This window comes from Eleginops maclovinus, chromosome 23, assembly GCF_036324505.1.
Source record: "Eleginops maclovinus isolate JMC-PN-2008 ecotype Puerto Natales chromosome 23, JC_Emac_rtc_rv5, whole genome shotgun sequence".
NCBI classification, from domain to species: Eukaryota; Metazoa; Chordata; class Actinopteri; order Perciformes; family Eleginopidae; genus Eleginops; species Eleginops maclovinus.
Window position 1 is genome coordinate 6,181,358 of NC_086371.1, and position 21,216 is coordinate 6,202,573.

The following is a 21,216-nucleotide window of genomic DNA, read 5'->3' on the forward strand; positions in this document are numbered from 1 at the left end:
GAAGGGAAACAGATGATTGATTTTATTTTGGCATACGAAAACACCCACAGTCACTCTCTCTCTCTCTCTCTCTTACACACACACACACACACCACCTTATCAGAGGAAAACTGCTGCCACAGAATCTGCAATACCTGAGAAGAGAGAAGGATGGGGTATTAATCCCTGAGGGGGGGTGGGGGTTGGGCACAGCAACACACAGATAGAGACCAAACTAAAAGGAGATATAAACTGGAAATTACAAGACTCAAAGATAATACTTACCGCAAATGTTTCCACCAATTTTTATATAAACATAACCCTTGTTTCCCCATGCGGCTCCCCAGGAGTTTTGCACAATCCAGTATGGAACATCCCCTACGACAGGCAACATGCATTTCAAGATTGAATTATTTACAGCAAAAGGAGCCCTACGTGTGTGTGTGTGTGTGTGTGTGTGTGTGTGTGTGTGTGTGTGTGTGTGTTTGCTGCAGATGCAACCACTTTAGACTGTTACATAATCACCCATATCCTTGTGTAATACCCACAAAACACAAGTGTGTGTGTGAAATAATACATGTTAGGGATTATAAAATACAATGTGTGTGAACTATGTCAAGAAATAAAGAGTGAGGTAGCTTTGATAATGTTCTGCTGAGAGCTTGTATCTTCAAATTTGACCTTTTAGAAACTTTAAAACATCTCTCAGAGTTTGGGACACAGTTAACAGGACATAATCAGAACTTCTATACTGAGAATATGAAGAAATGCACACAAGAGTTCATGTTTGCCAACCCAGCTACTCATTGATCAACGAGGACCAAAGGGACAAAAACCAAAGGTGAAATCATTTCAAATACACGTACTGTTAATACGGCTAAAATGTCACAATTATTAAGTTTCATATCCTGCTTTCAATTCCCATTTGCTCTTAAAGCCACCAAAATATTTCACCCGTCGCATTACATAATGACATCTTTAAAAAGCAGTTCTACTTATTTCAAGGGTATTTCAGAATGGTGTGCTGATGCCTTCTAGCAAAGTACAAAGTCAAAGTGAGGAAGTCACCAAAATGACAGAAACCTTAATTTGATGTGGAAATGTGTAGTTGATATAAGAATTGTATCATTTAGGCCCTGTATATTAACCTAAACAGCTTGTAAAACGTATGTCTCATCCTGTTATAGGATTTAATCAGGGAGGATGAGAGAGTGTACAGCAGTATATTACTAAGGCAGACATATTTTTACCTAAAAAACCTTGCCGAGTGCAGATTTAAATGACTTTCTCAGGCCCTAGGGATTGCAAAAAAAGTGTCATGACCTAAAAAGGTGAATTCAGCTTGAGTAAAATACAACACCCTGGCTCTCTTTCTTGAATAACAATTCATTCTCATGCCAGTGCAGTGACAGCATGTACCAATAGTGTTGTATCCAACCACCAAGACGGCATGGTTAGAGTGCTGGCTGGAGCAGTGGTGTTGGATGACTCCACCTAGGTAGTCCTGCCAGCTGACAGCATCCACGATCGCAGCCAAGGGCCCACGCTCCACCAGCTGACCCATCATTGCCTCCTCTTGACCACTGAGGAGGATTAATGGAAAACGTTTACTCTTGGGGCAGAAAGACTGGCCCTGTGATAACACTTCTTTGTGTCATTATCATATGAACTAAACCGTCAAGTCAGGGGGGGTGGGGGGGGGGTCTTAATCAGGATACTGTAAGGAGGTTATTACTTTACATTTCATTTGACTTTTATCCAAAGCGACTTACAAAGTGCAAAAAACACAAAGATTTAACAAAGAAAGTGACTGTATATTCACTTCAAGCTAAATACTGTCGTAAATGCTAGTGAATTAGTTTTAAGGCCTAAATTAAAGTGCTTATTTATTTACATTTCATTTGGTTTTTTGGTTGAATTGAATTGCCAAGGTTCTTTCGAAAAAGATGGATTTTCTGTTTTCAGCTAAATTTAACTAGGTTTATTTTTTCTACAATTTTCTCAGGGTCAGCGTCTTACCTCTCTACTATTATTATTCATAGCATTTTTTATTTTGCTCATTATCTCTGTTGCACATATGCAGACACACTCTGACGCCCCATCTTGTCATTCCAGCAGATGATTCCCACTATCTGCAATGCCCTCCTCTGCCAGGTTCACGACATAAGGGGCATGCAGTCTAGGTCTGTGCCAACACCATAATGAACTAGAAGGGCACCTGGAGAGTCTCCGCCAAGGCCATTTCCAAAATAAAATATAAAGTGTTTATCAGCCCTATGATGTGGATCTGCTGCAACATTTAAATAGGTTTGTCCTTGGCCCATGCTGCAGCCTTCTACCAAGTTTCTTACAATCCAGCAAGTAATCTTTTGGTAATTCTGGTCACAAATTGGAAAACGTATCCTCCTTGAGGCAGTAATAACAGAGCTATTTAATCTCTATTCCTGGTGAAACTTTATGATCCTGTTTTTCTTTTGTTATGCAGCAGTAAAGATGGCTTAGGAGTCCCTTAACCAGAAGATTAAGACACCGCCATGACCCCTGAGTCTTGATGCCCTCAATGACGCGGCATTCTTTCTGAAGAAGAAAGCAGGTCAAAAGCACATTTTCATACTAGAATTCTTAAATAAAGAGGTCTTTTAGTATAAGAATGACATTGACCAGGTTTGAAATCAATTGTATTTTTACTCTGCTCTGTTTTAGAAACATTAAAAATGTATTACCTCTCCAAATCTTCTAAATGAAAAGCTACATCCAATAGGAGCTGTATGTAAGTATATAAATGAATCCAAAATAACAAGATAAAAGAATACTTCATAAAGTTGGCAAATATTACAGCCTTGAAAAGTCTGTTAAAAAATGTTTAAACGTAAATCCACTTGGACAGAGGACACTGACTCTTTCATCATGGAAATGCAACAGGATAACAGGCATTACAGATGCATGAGGGTGAGTCACGATCCTGTTCAAAATTAAATCAAGAAGATCTGATTTACTTAAACCCAAGGTAACTCTGGAGTAGTCATTATGGCCAGAGTTGAGCACCTTTGCGCTACTGAGCAATGCACGTCTGTGTTGACACAGTAAACATTATGGTCTGTAATTGTGCACCACCAACCCCACTCCCGTCCTCTCTGACCTTGGCACTTCAAATTAGAATTCCATGTGATTTGTTTCCAAATAAAGCGCTCTTGCAAAACGGAGTCTTTCACCTGAAGTCATGTGCTGTGAAGTTCTTCACAGAAACGCCGCCATGTGACTGAGAGAAGAAATGGCAGATTCCTGTCTTGGCCTTGTAGGGATACTCTGACTGAGGCACCAATTTCACTCTGGTCTAGAAATCAAATGCATTTCAGTGAGTGTGTATCAGAATGCAAAGTATCCATTTATCTTGTTTGTGAGAGATCCAGGCAGCTTTCTAATTTATGTCAGACTAGAGACGGCAATCTTATTTTGCTTACTGCCTCTACATATCTCTCTAATTAAAATACATGACAGTATTACCAGATGTTTAGCTCAAGCTAAATGGAAATACCTTAGGGGAGGTTTGCATTTCTATAAAGTCACTTCAATCTTCTGTATGAGAAGTATCGGGGGATTTTTTCTACCGTTGTACTTACTGCAAACAACTAACGAAGAACCTGTTAAATCCTTGAACATATGTCAAGGTCTGTGAAGATGGGAAAATATCAACATACCTGCTTCAACCAATCCAGGGCCTGATATATGGATCCTCCATTGCATCCTTTATTTTTGAAGGAGCAGTCCAGAACCTGCTGCACACTGAGCTGCTGCAGCTGAGAGCCTCCTATAGCATAGACCGATTGTATGGCACCGACCACACTGAATGCCCAACAACTCCCACACTGCAAAGTTACATTTAGAGTAATGAGGAGAAACACAACTACAGCTAAAGTAAGTTTAATGAACAATACTCCAGAGATTAATCATATTTGATTATACCGATATAAATGTCCTTTTGCTTCTCCCCATTAACAGAGAGGTTGGTGCCTTTCTGTGTCTTGCTTAGTGTTTATCACTGATTCATTTTGAAAGATTTGTCCCCAATTATAACAGTAAATGTCATTGCATTTGGAATAAAATAGAGACAGGGATCTACAGTGAGTGTAGCTGTCACCCATCTTGATGAGGTTAGGCGTCTGAGTCTGTTTTCTGCTGCCCTCTACTGACAGAAACGGCTCAGGTGTTCTCATCTTGTGGAAAAAATCTGAATTTCTGCTTTGGTTTATGTATATAGTGTTAAAATCTGCAGATCAATGCACGTAATTGATGGCAAAAGTTGCACTAATACTACAGATCTAATGCATATTATACTGCTTTTCCAGAAACACTCATGGTATACAGAAGAACTACAGTATTTCCTTATGTAAGGCAGTGCATATTTCCCTGTATTACATTTGCCAGGCAATCTCATTTTCTAAACAGCATCCACCTCTGCTCAGTTCAGCATACATTCCCCTAAACGTGATGAAAACCTGAGCTCTGTGTGTAAAAATCCAATACTGTGTTGCTCAATATAGTTCCATGGCTTTAAAATCAATACTGAAACCAAAATCAGTCAATATTGCTTGGAGATAAGTATGCGCCAAGTATACAAAATATTAGGGTCCCACCACGGCTCCCTTGAAAACGATGAAATGCACATGAGTCATAAAAGTGGAATCAAGATAAGGGAAAAGTGAATTTATGAAAACAATTTGCGAGATGTGAGCGGCTTTATATCTTGTGTCTTTGTGGTAATGCATTTTATTTTCTGTCTATCAATCTATTTGTGGTGGAAACTCATCTCAGGCATTTTAATAGAGCCGAGGAACCGGAGAAAAAAAAAATATATAGAAAGACTGCACAGAAAAAGTGCAGCGGAGCAGATTGTTAGCAGAGTTGGCTCATGTAAACACTCTCCCTGGAGGGAAAAGCCTTACCTGGATTCAAGAGAACAAAATATGTTATAGTGTAGGATGATTGCTCTATGGGCTATGTCTTTCCCTCAGGACAACGGTTTCACGGTGAAAATATCATACCCGACGGCAAGTTGACTGACTAAAGAGATAAAGAACAAAAAGAGCACAAACATTGAACCTTCACTGAGGACAAACAGCTCCATCTTAATAATAGTCTCATTTAATGGCCTAGTTGGTCCTTTGACCAATACTTAAGCGCCTTCCACTCAAATATGTAGTTTGCTTAGTGGAACTCAATGTTAGTCCTTCACTGTGCAGACGGATGTCCTTGCTGACTTTGATACTACAAAGATGTTTTTCCAAAGAATCAGAGGAATGTTTCTTTGTGCTCACCTCAAATCTGTGTCAGGTGTGCACGTCCATGACTATGGTCTTATATCACAACGATTCTGAAAGCCGTTCATACTGTGTGATGTGAAGAGTTGAATCCTCAAGTTTACATATTGTACATATTAATGGCCTCTTCAGTGAAGCAGGAGTTGACATTACATTATATTTATTGCAATACACATTATATATTGTAGATATTGTAGTACAATGTGCACAATTTAACTTTTACTCCTCATGTTTATATAAATGTTATTCTGTTTCATTTAGTTTTATGGGACATTTTAACGTCTTTCGTTTTTAATTCCATATTTGAAATGCACATTCTTAATGTACCTTCCTCTGCTAATACATATCGTTTTATTAAAATGTATTTTATTTAACTTTTATTTGTAATTTACTCTTAAATGGAGCAACTGTCACGAAACCCAATTTTTATACCAGGGTAAATAGAGTATTCTGGATGTGCCCATGAATTAACCTTAGAAAATATTTGCATATTCATAGGTGCAAACTGTTCAATGAGGCAGGAGGAGTTTCAGGGTATTGAACTTTTGGGGGGAAAAAACTATACCTGGCAAGAATTAGTACTCCCAACATCATTTACAAAAGTCTTTAAAACAAACCTGAAGGCATTCTATAAGAACAAGTTGCATCCCTACAGATGAGACTTCAACATGTGTCTCACTGGACATCATATGTCTTATATGGAGTTAGAACCTTGCAGGTGTTTTTGTGCTTCAACTAGAAGCACAAAAACACCTGCAAGGACCCATAATCCACATTTTGACTGAATAGTTTCTGAAGCCCATTTTGTGTATCCTTATACAGTTTGGATACTCACTTGTTTCTTATCAAGTCATCTGATTGCTAAATGTGTTAATAAGTGTCACTTGTTAGTTTGGAAGTAGCCCAACAATATCTCAGCTGCTACACTCCTAGTATCCAGTATATCTATCATCTTATTTGTGTAAACCTTACTGATTCTTGGTTCTGGACTGGTGCCACCACCGCTTTGTCCCTCCAGTCAAATTTGGCAGGGACATCCTCTGTTTTCAGCCCAGAGAAGAGAGGCGCTCTGTCAGCATGCGCTCGCAGGAAGAGATCTGTGGATAACAGATACAGTTCAAAGTCAATCCTGGATAACAAGATGCATGCAAACAATGACGGTGCAGATTCAGCCAAGTCCTCCACAGGGGTGAGATGCTCAGTAATCCAAATCCTCAGGACACATACAAAACAAGTGAATAAATTTCATTTTTTATATGTGACAAAACTTCAGCCTACCTCTGAATTCCTTCTGAGAAAAGGTGGAGAACCGGTTAATGCCATATTCGGCAGACTGTGGTGCTGTGGAGAATGAGTTCAGGTATGCATGACGCTTTGTAGAGTTCTGCAATAACACACATGGCAGATTAGGTGTGAGTTAGTTAACGGAAGGAGCAGAAAAATCGAGGAAACACGATTCAAATTGAGTTGTTACAGTACAATTTCTATTTTTGTGTTCTTTTCTTGATAACAAAACATGAGTGAGTCAGATATAAATCCCACAAGCTATCTACATCTGATCTACAGTATCTGATCAGGACAGGACATGTATTAAAGTACTGTCATTTTATTTTACTTCAGTGTGCAATGTTACATTTTAAAAATAGTGGTCGACCAGTAAACTCCCATTTACAGGAATAATTACTTAAAGTATGTTAATATTACCCACAATAGCAACCACAAACTGTCATACCAGAGAACGTTTTGAATTATGCAAGGGTCTTTACTGCTTATTAATTCAATTTTTCATTGGTTACTTCAAGTAAACATGTTGCATTTACATTGATAATTTTTTTCAGTATGCAAAATTAAATTCAAGGTCTTTTAGGTATTACATATTAGTCTCAGTGTTTGTAATACCATGGCTCATTGAACAGTAATCTACATTCTAAACATCATTTGTAAATATATTAAATAATTGATTTGACAATTGAAAACACATTAAATACATTTCCTTCATTCACAAAAGTGGGTGTGTCTGTAGTGACGTGTGCAGCAGTATGTTTTTAGACGAGTGTTGAAGCGCGTGTAAAAAGTGTAACTACTCTCTCATTGCTGTACATCTCCGTCTTGCTTTTGTTCTAATCTCTTACCTGGAAATTAACATGACGACGTTTGAACTCCTCCCTGTTGACTTTATAAAAGCGGTGAGACGTCTCCCTGAACGAGTCGAAATCTTCTGCAGAGACATCGAACTTTTTCTCAGCTTCAGCCGAGCTCACATTTTGACAACGCAGCGGAAAGACGAGATAGGAAACGGTCACTACTACAACCAGATATGGATGTCCGGCTCCTCATTTGACAAAGAAATGTCAGAGATATAAAAACATAGAGGGTGAAGTAAACACAAAAGTGATGTTGACGGAAACGGTGAGGCAAATGTACAGCGCATGCGCAGCGATCGGTAGGCGCTGAAACAGAAAGTATAAATACCAGTCACAAGGACAGGGGGTAGCCTAAAATAAACACATACATTAATAAATTATACAATTACATAATACCTTGTATCCAATTGGAGATGTGTAAATGACTAACAGTAATTACCCCAAAACCATTTTTTAAATAGTATAAAATCATGCAGAAATTTGGTCTCCACCATTAGCATTTAAATCTACGTAATGCCACAGGTGTTTCAGAATAACGTTAAATGTAATTTTGTATTTTAAGTGGTACTTTTGAATGTATTTTTAATCTCATTATCTCATATATCTACAATTGCGTAATATCATGAGTTTAAAATGAATGCAAACATAATTTTAAAAATATATTTTAATCTCATGTATCTTGAATTATATGAATTTCACAATTTGAAATTAATTTGGATATGTTTAGAAAACATAGAATAGAACATATAATTCAAATTAAATAAAAACGAGTAATGAGGAGAAAATTCAAATGTATACCAATAAAGTGTCCCTCTTTTTTAGGAACAGGTACCACTGTGACACACACACAGACAGACAGACACGCATACACACACACATGCATACACACACACACACACACACACACACACACACACACACACACACACACACACACACACACACACACACACACACACACACACACACAATACACTCACAGTTAAAAAAAAAAAAGAAAATGCCCTGCAGCTGTTACTGTGCCTGAGAGTAACCACTGCAGTCTGTACCAGGCAACCAGTCAGTTCTCTGGGAGAAAGGTAGTCTACTCTCGTGCTTTTTTTACAGTAGCATCTGATCCTGCATACTCATAACGAAAGCCCCTCTGTTACACGTCGAAGGAAATGTCAGAGCCAACAGAGGAACTCGTAAACAACTCCTTTGCGGCCCGGTTGTCCAATGTTTACCTCAGCATCTTGGCACTGTTCTGCTTTAAGATCTTCATTAAGGTATCTCTTAACTTGCTGACATACTTCTACATTGTCCGTGGGAACCGTAAAGAGGCTGCCAGGATATCGGCTGAGTTCTATGAATATGGACGACACAGTGAGTACACCAAGAAAATCAACCTACCAAACAACCTTAAGGGGTTGTTTATGTCTTAAGGTGGCTTCTGTGGTCAATGAACTGCACACTTTTAACCAGGTATATCTGTGTGTATACAATAAAACTGTGTTTACTGTGTACACCAAGCAACATGTTGGACCTCAGATCAATGGTACAATATAAAATTGTTTCCTTTAAGATGAAGTTGCTACAATTTCAGCTCACACATTGCCACACCAATCCACTCACACACAGTTTCTGTGTTTTCATGTGAGATATAAAGGCTGCATTGCTAATCCAATGAGTATCAGAGCCAGTAATTACATTCACATTAATACAAACTGTAGATATGAACGAAAGCCTACTTTTCTTTCATCAGCTTAATAGCTACTTATGAATCCTGAGCTGTACATTCAATATTAAACGGAGACACTGTAGGCTGGCAGCACTTTTTCCCTAATGTATTAATAGAACATAGTCATGATACCACCCCTCCCCCGCCCCCATCCTGCCCTAGTTTCCATTCCCAGCTATGCAGTGCAACCCTTTCGCACTCAGACAGCAACCAAAACAACACTCCACACTCTCAGAGACACTTCCACGGCAAATTTTGAACGGAGAGGGACACAACGACAACATAATCTTTATCTTTCACACAAGACGATGTTTAATTTAAAGTGGACCTACTCCATGGAATACTAATTAGCTTAGCTTAGGGTGTTAGTCACGGTTCTGTAGATATGGTCTTCCTTGTTAAAAGAAATCTGTTTGATGTCTTTAGCTGGGTCTTTTATACTCATATTTCAAATTAATGTCAGTCAAGGAAAACAGGCCTCATGAATAAAAGAGCTTGAGTTTAATAGAAACATTAATTCGATCATTATCTATAAATTATGATTATAATTGAGGAAGGTCAGTAATGTCGAGAAAGCGTCGGCTGTTATTCTGGACATAGGCTCGAGTGTGCTAATGAGATTTATTTTGTGAAAAAAATTACACCAAATGACCACAGCCAATTTCTCATGTTTATATTAATGTCTGGTGTGATCGGAGTGTTAATGTGCTGAGTTTACTGCATTAGGACTATTAAAACCCCATCAGTCGCCCCGTAATTATATGTTGCCCCTTGCATTAACTCCTTGAAAATGAAGGGTACAACATGATGCTCATAAACACATCAAGATAATGGAGAATTAATACATTTAGATTTGGGGTTGGGATTTCATTACCCAGCTGTAATTTCAAAAATATATATATAATATTATAATATATCATGAAAAAACTGGATTTAATAAGACAAAAATATCAGGGTACATTGAGTAAGATGAGGAATTTAAATAACGATTGTTTAGCCGCACATTATTTTTAAGTGTGTGTGTGTGTGTGTGTGTGTGTGTGTGTGTGTGTGTGTGTGTGTGTGTGTGTGTGTGTGTGTGTGTGTGTGTGTGCTTAAGAGCTTCTGACTAATATATACTTGTACTGTGTCTAAGTTATTATTATAGTTTGTCCTGCTGCAATTATTGTGAATGGCTCTGGATAAGAGCATCAATAACAATACATGTAAATGAACGTCAGCACGTTGTTATTCTCTCAGCAGTATCCTGGGTGGACCGTTCCCCCCTCCACGATGCTGCGAGTCAGGGCCGCCTCCTGGCTCTGAGGACTCTCATTTTACAGGTGAACAGAACACAGTCCCCTAGGAGAGTTATGTGTAACCCCCCTGTACACGTGGGGGTGTGATGTAACTGTCCCTTGTGCAATTAAATGTGAATCAGTGCCTTTGTAGATTCCTGTTTTAGATATTGAAGGAAGAAGGAGTTTGGATCAAAGTAAGGAGCATCTAAGGTTATCTGTGATACATGTAATTAAGTAATTGGTACCTGAATAACACAGATCTATCTATGAAATATGTCAAACTCCACCTCCTTTTGTTCTCATCACAACATTGTGGCATTCTTCGTCAAGTTAAGGCTTAGAATACCTCTCTCTTTTAAGTGGAATAACATTGTAGAACCAGATTTACATGATTTTGTATGATCACACTAATAATGAAAAATTGATATTAAATAGGGGCATTATCGGATGCTCAGGCTGTTAGTCTTAATAGGCAGGGGGGCTAAGTGTCTGCAAAACCTGGTTAGCACACAGTCAACATCTGTCCATAAATATTAAATCTTGTGTTCAAATGTCAGGTGAAAAGCTGGTGTAAGCATTCAATTACCATAACTTTCCAATCCTAGAACATACATAATTAAAACAACACAGGACTACCATAATAACAGTTTCACATAACAACGCAGTAGCATCAGTTGCTAATGGAATTACAAATAAATGGGAGACAGGGAGAATTTCCTCTTCCACTCACAGACTGAAGAGTGTGCTACAAGAGAGTGAGCCATTTCAGCTACAAAGCCAACAATGCCTCTGTCTTAACTCAGACAAGCCCATGAAGAAACACTGTTATCATTACAGTATGCTACATGCTAATATGTTTAGCCCTTCTATTGGCTCCGGCCTTAATTAGCAGGCTTATTAATCCCTATTGTTCCAATGTGACTGTACATAATATTTTTCTCAATTACTGTCAAGCATAACTGAGGATGATGGGTCTGTATTTATAATAGAAGATAAGCTTTATTGATGTTCTTGTAATTCTTGGTGTTCACCAATAGAGGCTGACAAAGGTCAAGTATTGCTTAATGCTCCATGTAACATTACATTTCTGCAGCTGTTTGATTCTGTTTCCAGGGTCACAATGTGAATGCTCTGACTATAGACCATGTGACACCCCTTCATGAGGCCTGTGTTGGAGACCATGGCGCTTGTGCCAGAGCTCTCATTGATGCAGGGGCAAATGTAAGTCACATACTGTCCTTTAATGTTGCTATGCTTCACAGGTCAAATGTCATTTCTATGGCTGAGAAAATCTGGGGAGAAATCAGCCCAACAAATGAGCAATGCTGCTCTTCTTCTGCAGTCCCGGTAGAGCTATTAAGTTGTTGTTCCCCTTTAACTCTTCCCCCAGGCTGTTACTATTAGTCAACTGGCATGGTTAAACAAGGTCTAAATATAACCATTTAAAAACATGTGTTTACAGGTCAATGCTTCCACAATTGATGGAGTCACACCGCTGTTCAATGCCTGTACAGTGGGCAGTGTGGCATGCACTGAAATTCTTTTGGAAAATGGAGCAAAACCCCAGAGCCTTATATACAATCCATCACCAATCCATGAAGCTGCAAGCAAAGGTGTGTTGCATTATGGCAGAATGCATTAACAACAGTATATCAGGTAGTTTTTATTCACTTTTTTAAATATAGTGTACATCTAAACAGCTGTTTTGCTCTAATATTAGATGTATCTGTTTTGCTGCTGATATTCAATATCTTAACATGTCAACAATACCACTCAATGCATGTAATCAGTACATATATGAACCAACATACGATTCATTTCCACTTATTACAGCTTATCCTGTCTTTCAACCTGATTCGTGTCCTTTGCTGTGCTATAAAACACTTAATAAAAAACCTGCACTGTGAAAAAAAACCTTTAGAATAAATCCCAACGTGACCCGAGCCGACAGCTTGGAGAATTATCTTGCATTGTCCCTTACTGATTACTGTCTTCATGCTCCATTACTTTCAGGTCATTACGGTTGTGTTGAGGCTCTGGTGACTTGGGGGGCAGATGTGGACATGGACATTCCTCACCTGGGCACAGCGCTCTATACGGCCTGCGTCTGCCAAGAGCTGGAGTGTGCCAGGAAACTCCTGAGGGAAGGTCAGCTCGCAGCACACTGTGGATCTTTGCATCTCCACACAGACAGGCAGATGTCCTGTATGAACATCCTCACACAGAGACACAAGTTAATTTATTGTGCTCAGATTAGGAAACAAAAAAACATATGCATGTGCAGTTGATTGCAGAACCTCTATAAAAGCATTTAGACCATGAAACTCAAGAACCAAACAGCTTTTATTGGTTGTCAGTTATGGAAATCCTCAAGGAACCAGCGGGAAGAGGGGCTTTTTATATGTAAAAAATCACTTTTGAGAGATTATATAGACGAAAATCAATCAGAGGGAGCTAATTTGAATTTATATATGTTTTTCTTACTGGTCCTAAAATATTATAAGTTGCAATATGATTAGGGAGTAGGCACTGCAGTCACATGCAGCCCACAGCTGACTGATCACATTTTCAATCTAGTTGCCTGCCAATACTGCTGGCTACCTTTGATTGAATTTAATAAGCACATACATTCTCACAGGGCTGTTTGGAAGTAATTTCTGGGAAATGCAGGAATTGTTAGGCAGAGGGCAAGAGGGGAAGGCAGTTATATTACATTTTAAATAAGAAAATATTCACAAAGGTATTTCTGGATTACAATGAACAACATGTTTTGATATCGAACAGCGGGCGTGTTAGACGTTGAAGCTTTTCCATCTCAAATGTGTCTAGCATGGATAATCAAGTTGTCTTACACACAGGTGCAAGTGTACAGAAAGGCAAATACCTGGATTCCCCCTTACATGCAGCTGCAGAAAAAGACTGCACAGCAGTGGTGAAGCTGCTGCTGGAGTTTGGTGCGGACATTAATGCCCGGAACACAGAGTTGCAGAGGCCAGTAGACATGGCTCCACCCAGCAGTCTAACAGAGGGATTCCTGCTGATATACGAAGGTACAAGAACATTGTAACTCTTTTTTTGTATACCACTACACACCTTTGTTGGTGTATTGTATCTTTTGTCTGATGGTTGCATTCACGTCTGTGTTTGAACAACAAAAGTTTTCCTTTTGTTTTGATTTTTATCTCAGCTTGCAGCATGACAGTTCTGAAATTGCAATCCAACTTAAAAGGGGCCATATTATGCTCGTTTTCAGGTTTATATTTGTATTTTGTGCGTCTACTGTGACATTTTTTAATGCTTTAATGTTCAAAAAGTGCTATACAGGGAGAAAAACTGTGATCTTAGGGATTTCGTCCTTTGCAGACCATTTACATGACAAAACTATATAACACACTCAAGAAATAGGAACTCTTTAGGTGAATGATTTTCTTTCTGAATTCTTTTGGTGTTGTTAGGAAAATCGAATATAATGCTTCATTGTCTCCTTTTTAATAGCTACGCCTCGACTGCTGGGCCAGATGTGTCGTCTGTGCATCAGGAACTGCGTGGGTTGTGACAGACTCCATCTTCTCTCCAACCTTCCCCTGCCTAACAGACTCAGGAACTACCTGCAGTATAAATGACAGGCAGTCAAAATGGGACTTACAGAACAAAGCCTTTGTCATTGAGTGCAAATTAACTCGATGAACTCTTCCTACCGTTCATTTTAGCTATGCGAGTTAATTAGTCACTGAGTATCTGGCAGTACCAAGCTATTTTTGAGCTGGCCTGCATCCCTTAAGTGATTGTGAAACTGGATCAATGTAAAGCAGGGGGTTAAAAGAGTCCGTGGCTTAACCTTCCCTGGATAAATTATGGTTCAAAAATATTATTTCAAATGTAGGTTTGCTGTGAAGATGCCCTAATAGTTGCAATAGCTACCAGGGAGTGATGCACTTTTTAAACTTTACAGGAGAATATGATGTCAGATAAAGGCATAATGTTATGTGAGTGAGTATTCATAGGTAGGCATTTGATATAAAATGCATTGCACACTACTAGAAGATTGAAATGTTTCTGAAACCTGGTGCATTCCTAAATAAATGATGTGTTTTAGTCTGTGTTGTTAATGCGGGGGTGTGGGAGAATTAATAATACACACATTTGGAAAACAAAAATAGTTGTCGTGTTTAAGCCTGGATTACTGAGCACTGACAACTGGAGGCGGCTGACTTTTTGTTAAGTCCCTTATGGAAAATGGGGGGGGTGGTTTAGCAAGAGTTTCTATCGCTGAGACAAACTGCCACAGTTAAATAAAGCTGAAAAAAAGTAGCAGCATGGAAACACTTTTCACAATATTGAGTTTCAAATTTTGCATTGAATTATTTTCCATTTTGTAGTTGTAACATAGGTGTATTAATCCTTGGTCAAAAGAGTACCCAGATATTTTACTTAAAGTACAATTATTAATACCAGAGTGTAGAAATACTCAAGACATCCAAAGGCATCTAAGATGTAAAATTGCAAAAGTAATAGCATCTAAATATAGAATAGAAGTAACTCAACTAAAAGTATTCAATACGTAGAATTGCCATTTTTGGATAAATTCTGATCAAATTATTGGAAAACAATTAGCAAAAGTTGTAGATAAATGTAATGACTTGTTTCAATACGTTATATTTCATTAGTCATTACATTGTTTTCATAAAAATGTTAACCTGCAAAGTAACAAGTAACTATTATTGTCAAGGTAAAGTACCTCAAATATATAGGCTACAGTACTTCAGTAAGTGTCCACCACTAGTATGAATCATAGACTGGTATTAATACAATTCAGTATTATATCAAGGTGTTTTCTATTCAGTATAGTTTAATTATAAATAGTAAAATGATTGGATGCAAATCATTTAAAATCGATATTATTGAAACGGCTTCTGAAGGGCCGTAAACAGTGTCGTGTTGTTGCCATGGTAATACAAACAAAGAACGACCAGGGCGACAAGCTGTAGCGGCTCTCCACTTTCATGGACTAATTTACATAGTTAACTGTAAAATTACCTTTTAATACTAGGTATTCTTCAGGCTCAGAGCATCATGTCTTATCCACAGTCTCCAAGAAAGGCAGGGATGCCAAGAGAAGTGTTGAAGTGGCTGCAGAGCCTCGAGCTCTCAATTTATCCGAAGAATGTGCGCAGGTAACGTTGAAGACATTTCAATAAGTTAAACTTGTACAAAAAATGGAGCACTTATGAAAACCAAATTCAGGTCAACAGAGGTATACTTCGGATACATGTAGTTGGATAGTCCTCATACAGTACGTAAAATAAATTAGCTACAGGTAAGCGTTGACTGTTGTTTCAATGGGATCGAGCTAATTTAGCTGCAAACTACTCTACCATTTAATCTAAGCAGCTGAAGTTAGGTTGTTTTCTTTACTGTGACGCAAACGTTGAAATGTCAGTGCATTTAAAAGATAAATTAGCGGGCTAAAGGTTTTGAAATACAACCAAATGTAACGCTTAACGTGGTGTAAAGTAACTAAGTACATTCACTCAAGTTCTGTGGCCTACTTAGCTACATTTTTGACAGACTTGTACTTTACATGCCTTTAATGTTTTACTACTTTGTTCTTCTACCCCACTACAAATCAGAGGTAAACACTGTACTTTTACTCCACTACATTTATAACATACATTAAGTTATTTTTCACAATTGGATTAATCATGCGAAATATAAACAAGACTTAAATAAGACTTTAGTTACATCTGGAGTAAATTCACAAGCTACCCTGCAGTATACAAAGTCATTACAACTAGCTGCGCCTTTACCAGCTTCGATAACACTTTAATAACACTTTAATGCATCAATAATTATAATCAAAACACATGATATATATTATTCTGAAATGGACCAATCTTCAGGATGAATACTTTTATTTTTGGTACCTTAAGTTTATAGAAGCCAATACTTTTGTACTTTTAGTTGAGTAACATTTTGAATGCAGGACTTTTACTTCTAACAGTATTTCTACATTCCAGTACTTCTACTTTTACTGTAAGATTCTTTCTCCTATGACCTGAAGAAATAATCAAATCAATCGTAAGTGAGCATTTGCTTATGCTATATAACTAAAAACACTTGCTGGTAGCTGGTATTTTTCATGTGTTTGCCAGTTGCTCTCATTATGATTGAGTGACTAACGTTAATGAATACTTTGTTTTTACCATGAAAGGGCCTCACTGAGATGACATCTCTTTGGAGTGTCCTGTTGCACCACAAATCATGAAAAGGAGGAAGACATATGGGACAGAATTTATAATGTAATCCTACATATGAATAGAAAAAGGAAGGCTCACACAACAGATCAGAGAGAAAACATCAGTGCTTTCCAATGGTGCCAATACGGCATCAAAGTGGATTTTAGTGGTAGAATAAACTCTGTTTGTTGTCTGTGCTTTTTATTTCCAGAGATTTTTCCAATGGTTTCCTTGTGGCAGAGATATTGTCTCGTTATTACCCCCAAGACTTTCCATTGCATTCATATGACAATGGAACATCACTTGCTTCCAAACAGAGGAACTGGAGACAGATAGAGAGGGTAGGAGAGGAGAACATCTAAAAATATAATGAGCTGGAAAAAGATTTATCTTTGTTCAGTGGAGTTGGAGTGTGAATTTAAACGTGGTTTATTTCCCCCTTGAGTAGACTACTGATTTAGCATTCGAAATGAAACTACTTTTGTGTCCAGTCCACATTTTGTGATGTAGTCCAACCAAGGACACAAGACAAAACCTCGAATATAAATGCTTTTAAAGTAATCTACACTGAAGACCCATTAGGATTATTTCCTACATGTGCTAGAGGGATCTCAATCAGATAATTACCAATAGCTTATGTTTTAGTCTTTACAGAAGCAAAATCTGCACTTGATGAAAGACGTCATTGATAGCAGCATCCACTGCAAACCAGGAGCAGCTGAGCTGTTGGTGCAGGAGGTTTACACTGTTTTAACCAACCAGAGGTAAGAGTTGAATGGGAGCAGGGCAGGAAATGAACACAGTTGGAGGCATATAAAAAAAACAGACAGATAGCAGAATTTCCTTTAATCTCATGCATACCTGATATTACAACCAATTGTTTAACAATGTTTTTATGTGCTAAATTTAAAATCATGTTTTAATATGTTACACTAATGTAAATAAGACGTTTTTTGGGAAGTTAATTACGATTAAGTGTTATTAGCTCACATGTTTCCCAGTGTTTTTATTTAGTTGATTTCTTTTCTTGTTTTCTGCTAATAATTCAGTCAGAAGTAAGGTCCTTTTCTTATAGACTTCCATACAATCAGTGTTTTTTTGCAACCAAAGGAAGGAAAAAGATGTGCCATTACAAAGCATTCAAGTATAATGGTACTTTTGCATTGGTTTCCGCCTGGTAGGTATTCTAATCCTTTAAGTGTCCCTTCTCAGTATCAGAGATGTGCAGGGTCCAGAGTCAGACTTCACTGACAAAGAGTACCAGGAGCTCCTGCCCGCAGTGGCCCGCTCCACAGCCTCCAGAGCAATCAAGAACAACCTGAGGATAACGGAGATCATGGCTGAGCCCGACATCAGCACAAACCAGAGGAAGACAGAAGCCATCCTGCGCAGGCACCTGGAGCACAAGGCTGCAGAGAGGCTTACTAACCCTGGTGAGCACCACCCAGGTACTGGTCTTTCTGTTGGGGCAAACATAATATTATAACTTTTATGTCACATTTTTCTTTGGTTTGGTTACAGGAAGATTTAAAGGCAGACCTAATCTGGGTCGGCTGGCATCCAAAAATCTTGTGCCATCAGCCCGCAGAGATGAGTGCTTTGCTTCATCTGGAGACACTACATCAAGTAAGTGTGAAGTTTAATATTCTCTCATCATTAGTCAGCAGAGAATATTGATTCTGCAAATAAATGCTGCTTAAATGCAGTTATGTTTTTGATAAATCATGAACATTTTTGCTGAGACAGAAATGTCTAATCAGTCAATTTTCTTTTTTTTTTTTTAGAGTTCTCCTCATCAGCATGCAGTGAAGCTGCTGTTTCCTATAAGGAAATAAAGGTGCACCAGCCTGTCAGACACTCCCTGGTTAACAATTACAGGAACTAAATAGAGCGTGTTTCTAAACGATTGTACTGTTTTGTGTGTGTCATTTAATATATGGATGTGTTTTTCATAATTATTCAAAGTATAACCTATTTAACTATTATGGCTCACACATTACTGGAGTAGAATTTGTCTCGAAAGACAGAGGACGTCACTGTCTGTCATGGTTTATGTAATCTCAATGCTTCTGCAAGGTTTGGCCTATGTCGGTTTATTCCAATAGGTGGCAGCCTTGAGTTACGAGCAGAGCTTAAATCCACTGCTGGCTGTAGAGGTACCATTGACAAAAACAGGATATAAATCAGTGCATGCAGCAGAGATGTGCACATAATGCTTTTGATATTGCAGCAACACTATTTTTCTGTTGTGTTTCTCACTTAATTATTAGTATTCCTTATTTCCTAGCCCTTTGTTGAATAAATGTCAACACATGTATGGACTGTAGTGTCTTTATCTGGAGTGTTGGCTGAAGAATCTCTGACCTTTCGAAGGTGTGGATGACCAAAGACTGAACATGTGCCTGTGAATATGTCATTAAAAGGCCCGTGGCAACACAAATGAAGCTAATTGTGGGTCAAATGTGAAGCTAAGTGTGGAGCACAGGAGATGATGTTTGGAATGTATCACTCAGTTTAGATACTGTAACAAAAGAGGAGTTGTTTTGTTCTGCTTTTATTATGTCCATATTTGATTTTTGCCCAAGGAAAAGATTATGCTAGTTTGTTTTTAGATATTCTCGTTATGTTTAAACATATCACAATCCCACTGGTGGAAAGTATCTTAACTTAAAGGTGCTATTGATAACTGATAGCATTCAGCCTCTAGATGGCGCTCTCTCCTGCCCTGTCCATTGAATTCACTTTTAAACAGATCAATCATTTCATACCTGTTTACATTTTAAAATAATTTATACACAATCATCATTTCTTTTATTTGTTGTTGTTTTTTTAAATAATTGATTACATACAAATGTTATCAATATAACCTTTAATAAATGTTTGAGGTTCTTTTATGCTTCTTAATACTTTATTTATTTGACAACTTACGTTACTAGTCTCTTTGCAGTTATAGATCATTATCACAAAAATATCAACCATTAAATGACGATACATTTTATTAGATTCAACTACCCAGCAGAATAAAAACGAGCTACAATTAGCCCTGGCGTTCCAGCTACGATAAAAAAGCGATTAACACAATCATTCATCAATAACTATTACCCAATATAATAAAATATATTCATATGAAATAAGACCTTCTGAATGACTACTTTTACTCTGGGTCCTTTAGGTGTATTAAGATGCAAATACCATTGTAGGATTACTTAATTCAAGTTTGGATAACGGAACCTTTACTAGAAAAATATGGGCCAATTACATCATGGATCCTGGGTTTGTTGGAGGACTTGACAGGTAGATCATCAGCGTTAATGGCACCATATGGTCATATGGTCTTCCCTATAATTGGATCACCTCCGGGCTGTGTCGCATCACTTTATCTGTGCCTTCTGTACACGAATAACTGCAGATGTTCATGTCTTGGCGGAGACATTCTGAAGTTTTTTATTATTTCAACATTGTGAGCCAGTCCAAGCGAGTAGTTTTCCACGTAGTCTAGTGATTGATTACATTTTGTTCCAGTTTCTTACAACACAATGCAGTGTAGGATTTCAAGTTAACCTTCAGGTTGAAGCTAATAACTCAAGTTAAATGTTTGGTTGTTTTATCTTCAAAAGCAAGCAAATGTAGAAATAGGAATTACATATACATACAGTGTACCTAATTAGCTATACATCAAGTGCAGATTTTAGTTTTAGTTTCCTGATTTGTGGTCCTTATTGTGTGCACTGAATCAATCTGCATTACCAGAGTTGTCTGATGGTTAAATATTAAACTAACTCACTAATGTGCTTCATGGTTTCTGCTGGTGCTGCATGAATCTGTCATTATAAATAAATAATGTATAAACCACATTAACAATGTACAGTTTTGACGGACTGGCTAGGGAAACCATTTGCTTTAACATGAATTAACAACTTGCTAGAATGTATCTGAATAATACTCAGCTTTTGTAGATGTCTGTTTACTGACCAATGACATTCTGAATATAATCTTGCAAACAAATCCCATACACTTCTCCATTCTGTGCTTATTTATGCATACTCAGTGGAGAACATAATTCAGTTCTTTTCTGGTGCCAAAGCCTCAGATTCGCTTTGAGATTGAGATCACTCTGTTGGCCCCAAATCTCCGAGCACTGGTGCATGCTCAGTGTACAGTACAATTGAGCTGTGAAGCTCGTGAAAAAAGGGATGACAGGATGATAAGTGTTTCTGGCTGACTGCCTGTCTTCTCTTGTGGTCTAAGAGCCTGCTTTCAATAGAAAGAGAGGACAATGCTGTAGAGATAAGATCTCCACAGCCTCAAAACACTATCTGCAGATGACCAGGAGAGTTATTGCTGCCAAAGCTGTGTAACATAATTTGATTCTTAAAGTGTTGTGGTGAAGAGTGTTTGGGTCAAATGCAACACTAAACAAGTATAACAGCTTAAATCAAATCTTGAATCATAAATGTCTTTAAAAAAAACCATCTATCAAACATTGTATTACAGAAAGACTGGATATCTGACATTTGAACAAATCCACCAGAATATTAT

At 37.9% G+C, this 21,216-nt stretch overlaps 3 protein-coding genes across 7 annotated transcripts; 2 read left to right on the forward strand and 1 right to left on the reverse strand.

Annotated features, from left to right (window-relative positions):
* Position 1: 1 nt before the first annotated feature.
* Positions 2–7,630, reverse strand: ctso (cathepsin O; the record flags this gene model as incomplete). The annotated part of the gene is made up of 8 exons (XM_063875681.1): positions 2–134; positions 265–357; positions 1,399–1,562; positions 3,192–3,313; positions 3,678–3,845; positions 6,270–6,394; positions 6,576–6,681; positions 7,430–7,630. Coding segments are annotated over 8 exons (1,014 nt in total), but the record flags the coding sequence as incomplete, so codon positions are not given.
* On the forward strand, positions 7,354–14,536 carry asb5a (ankyrin repeat and SOCS box containing 5a). Of its 3 annotated transcripts, none has more exons than XM_063875678.1 (7): positions 7,354–8,806; positions 10,401–10,483; positions 11,555–11,662; positions 11,904–12,054; positions 12,455–12,589; positions 13,300–13,491; positions 13,937–14,536. In XM_063875678.1, the coding sequence occupies exons 1-7, from the start codon at positions 8,605–8,607 to the stop codon at positions 14,062–14,064; spliced, it is 999 nt and encodes a 332-aa protein (XP_063731748.1). In that variant the 5' UTR covers positions 7,354–8,604; the 3' UTR covers positions 14,065–14,536. The 3 variants fall into 3 exon arrangements, with proteins under 3 accessions (XP_063731748.1, XP_063731750.1, XP_063731749.1); XM_063875680.1 differs by having other exon boundaries at positions 13,348–13,491; XM_063875679.1 differs by having other exon boundaries at positions 10,404–10,483.
* An 863-nt stretch (positions 14,537–15,399) lies between these two features.
* spata4 (spermatogenesis associated 4) lies at positions 15,400–20,339 on the forward strand. Of its 3 annotated transcripts, none has more exons than XM_063876485.1 (6): positions 15,400–15,615; positions 16,889–17,018; positions 17,332–17,441; positions 17,890–18,125; positions 18,199–18,303; positions 18,462–20,339. In XM_063876485.1, exons 1-6 carry the CDS (start codon positions 15,515–15,517, stop codon positions 18,560–18,562), a joined length of 783 nt encoding a protein of 260 aa, XP_063732555.1. In that variant the 5' UTR covers positions 15,400–15,514; the 3' UTR covers positions 18,563–20,339. The 3 variants fall into 3 exon arrangements, with proteins under 3 accessions (XP_063732555.1, XP_063732552.1, XP_063732556.1); XM_063876482.1 differs by having other exon boundaries at positions 17,323–17,441; positions 18,462–20,333; XM_063876486.1 differs by having other exon boundaries at positions 17,323–17,441; positions 17,890–18,110; positions 18,462–20,332.
* Positions 20,340–21,216: the final 877 nt, after the last annotated feature.

Bases quoted from the DNA above. Each gene is read 5' to 3' on its own strand.
- asb5a (XM_063875678.1), top strand. From the start codon at position 8,605: ATGTCAGAGCCAACAGAGGAACTCGTAAACAACTCCTTTGCGGCCCGG. The intron at 12,590-13,299 runs GTCAGCTCGCAG...TCTTACACACAG, and splicing joins CAGGAAACTCCTGAGGGAAG to GTGCAAGTGTACAGAAAGGC. The intron at 13,492-13,936 runs GTACAAGAACAT...CCTTTTTAATAG, and splicing joins ATTCCTGCTGATATACGAAG to CTACGCCTCGACTGCTGGGC.
- spata4 (XM_063876482.1), top strand. From the start codon at position 15,515: ATGTCTTATCCACAGTCTCCAAGAAAGGCAGGGATGCCAAGAGAAGTG. The intron at 15,616-16,888 runs GTAACGTTGAAG...TTTTATTTCCAG, and splicing joins TATCCGAAGAATGTGCGCAG to AGATTTTTCCAATGGTTTCC. The intron at 18,304-18,461 runs GTAAGTGTGAAG...TTTTTTTTTTAG, and splicing joins ATCTGGAGACACTACATCAA to AGTTCTCCTCATCAGCATGC.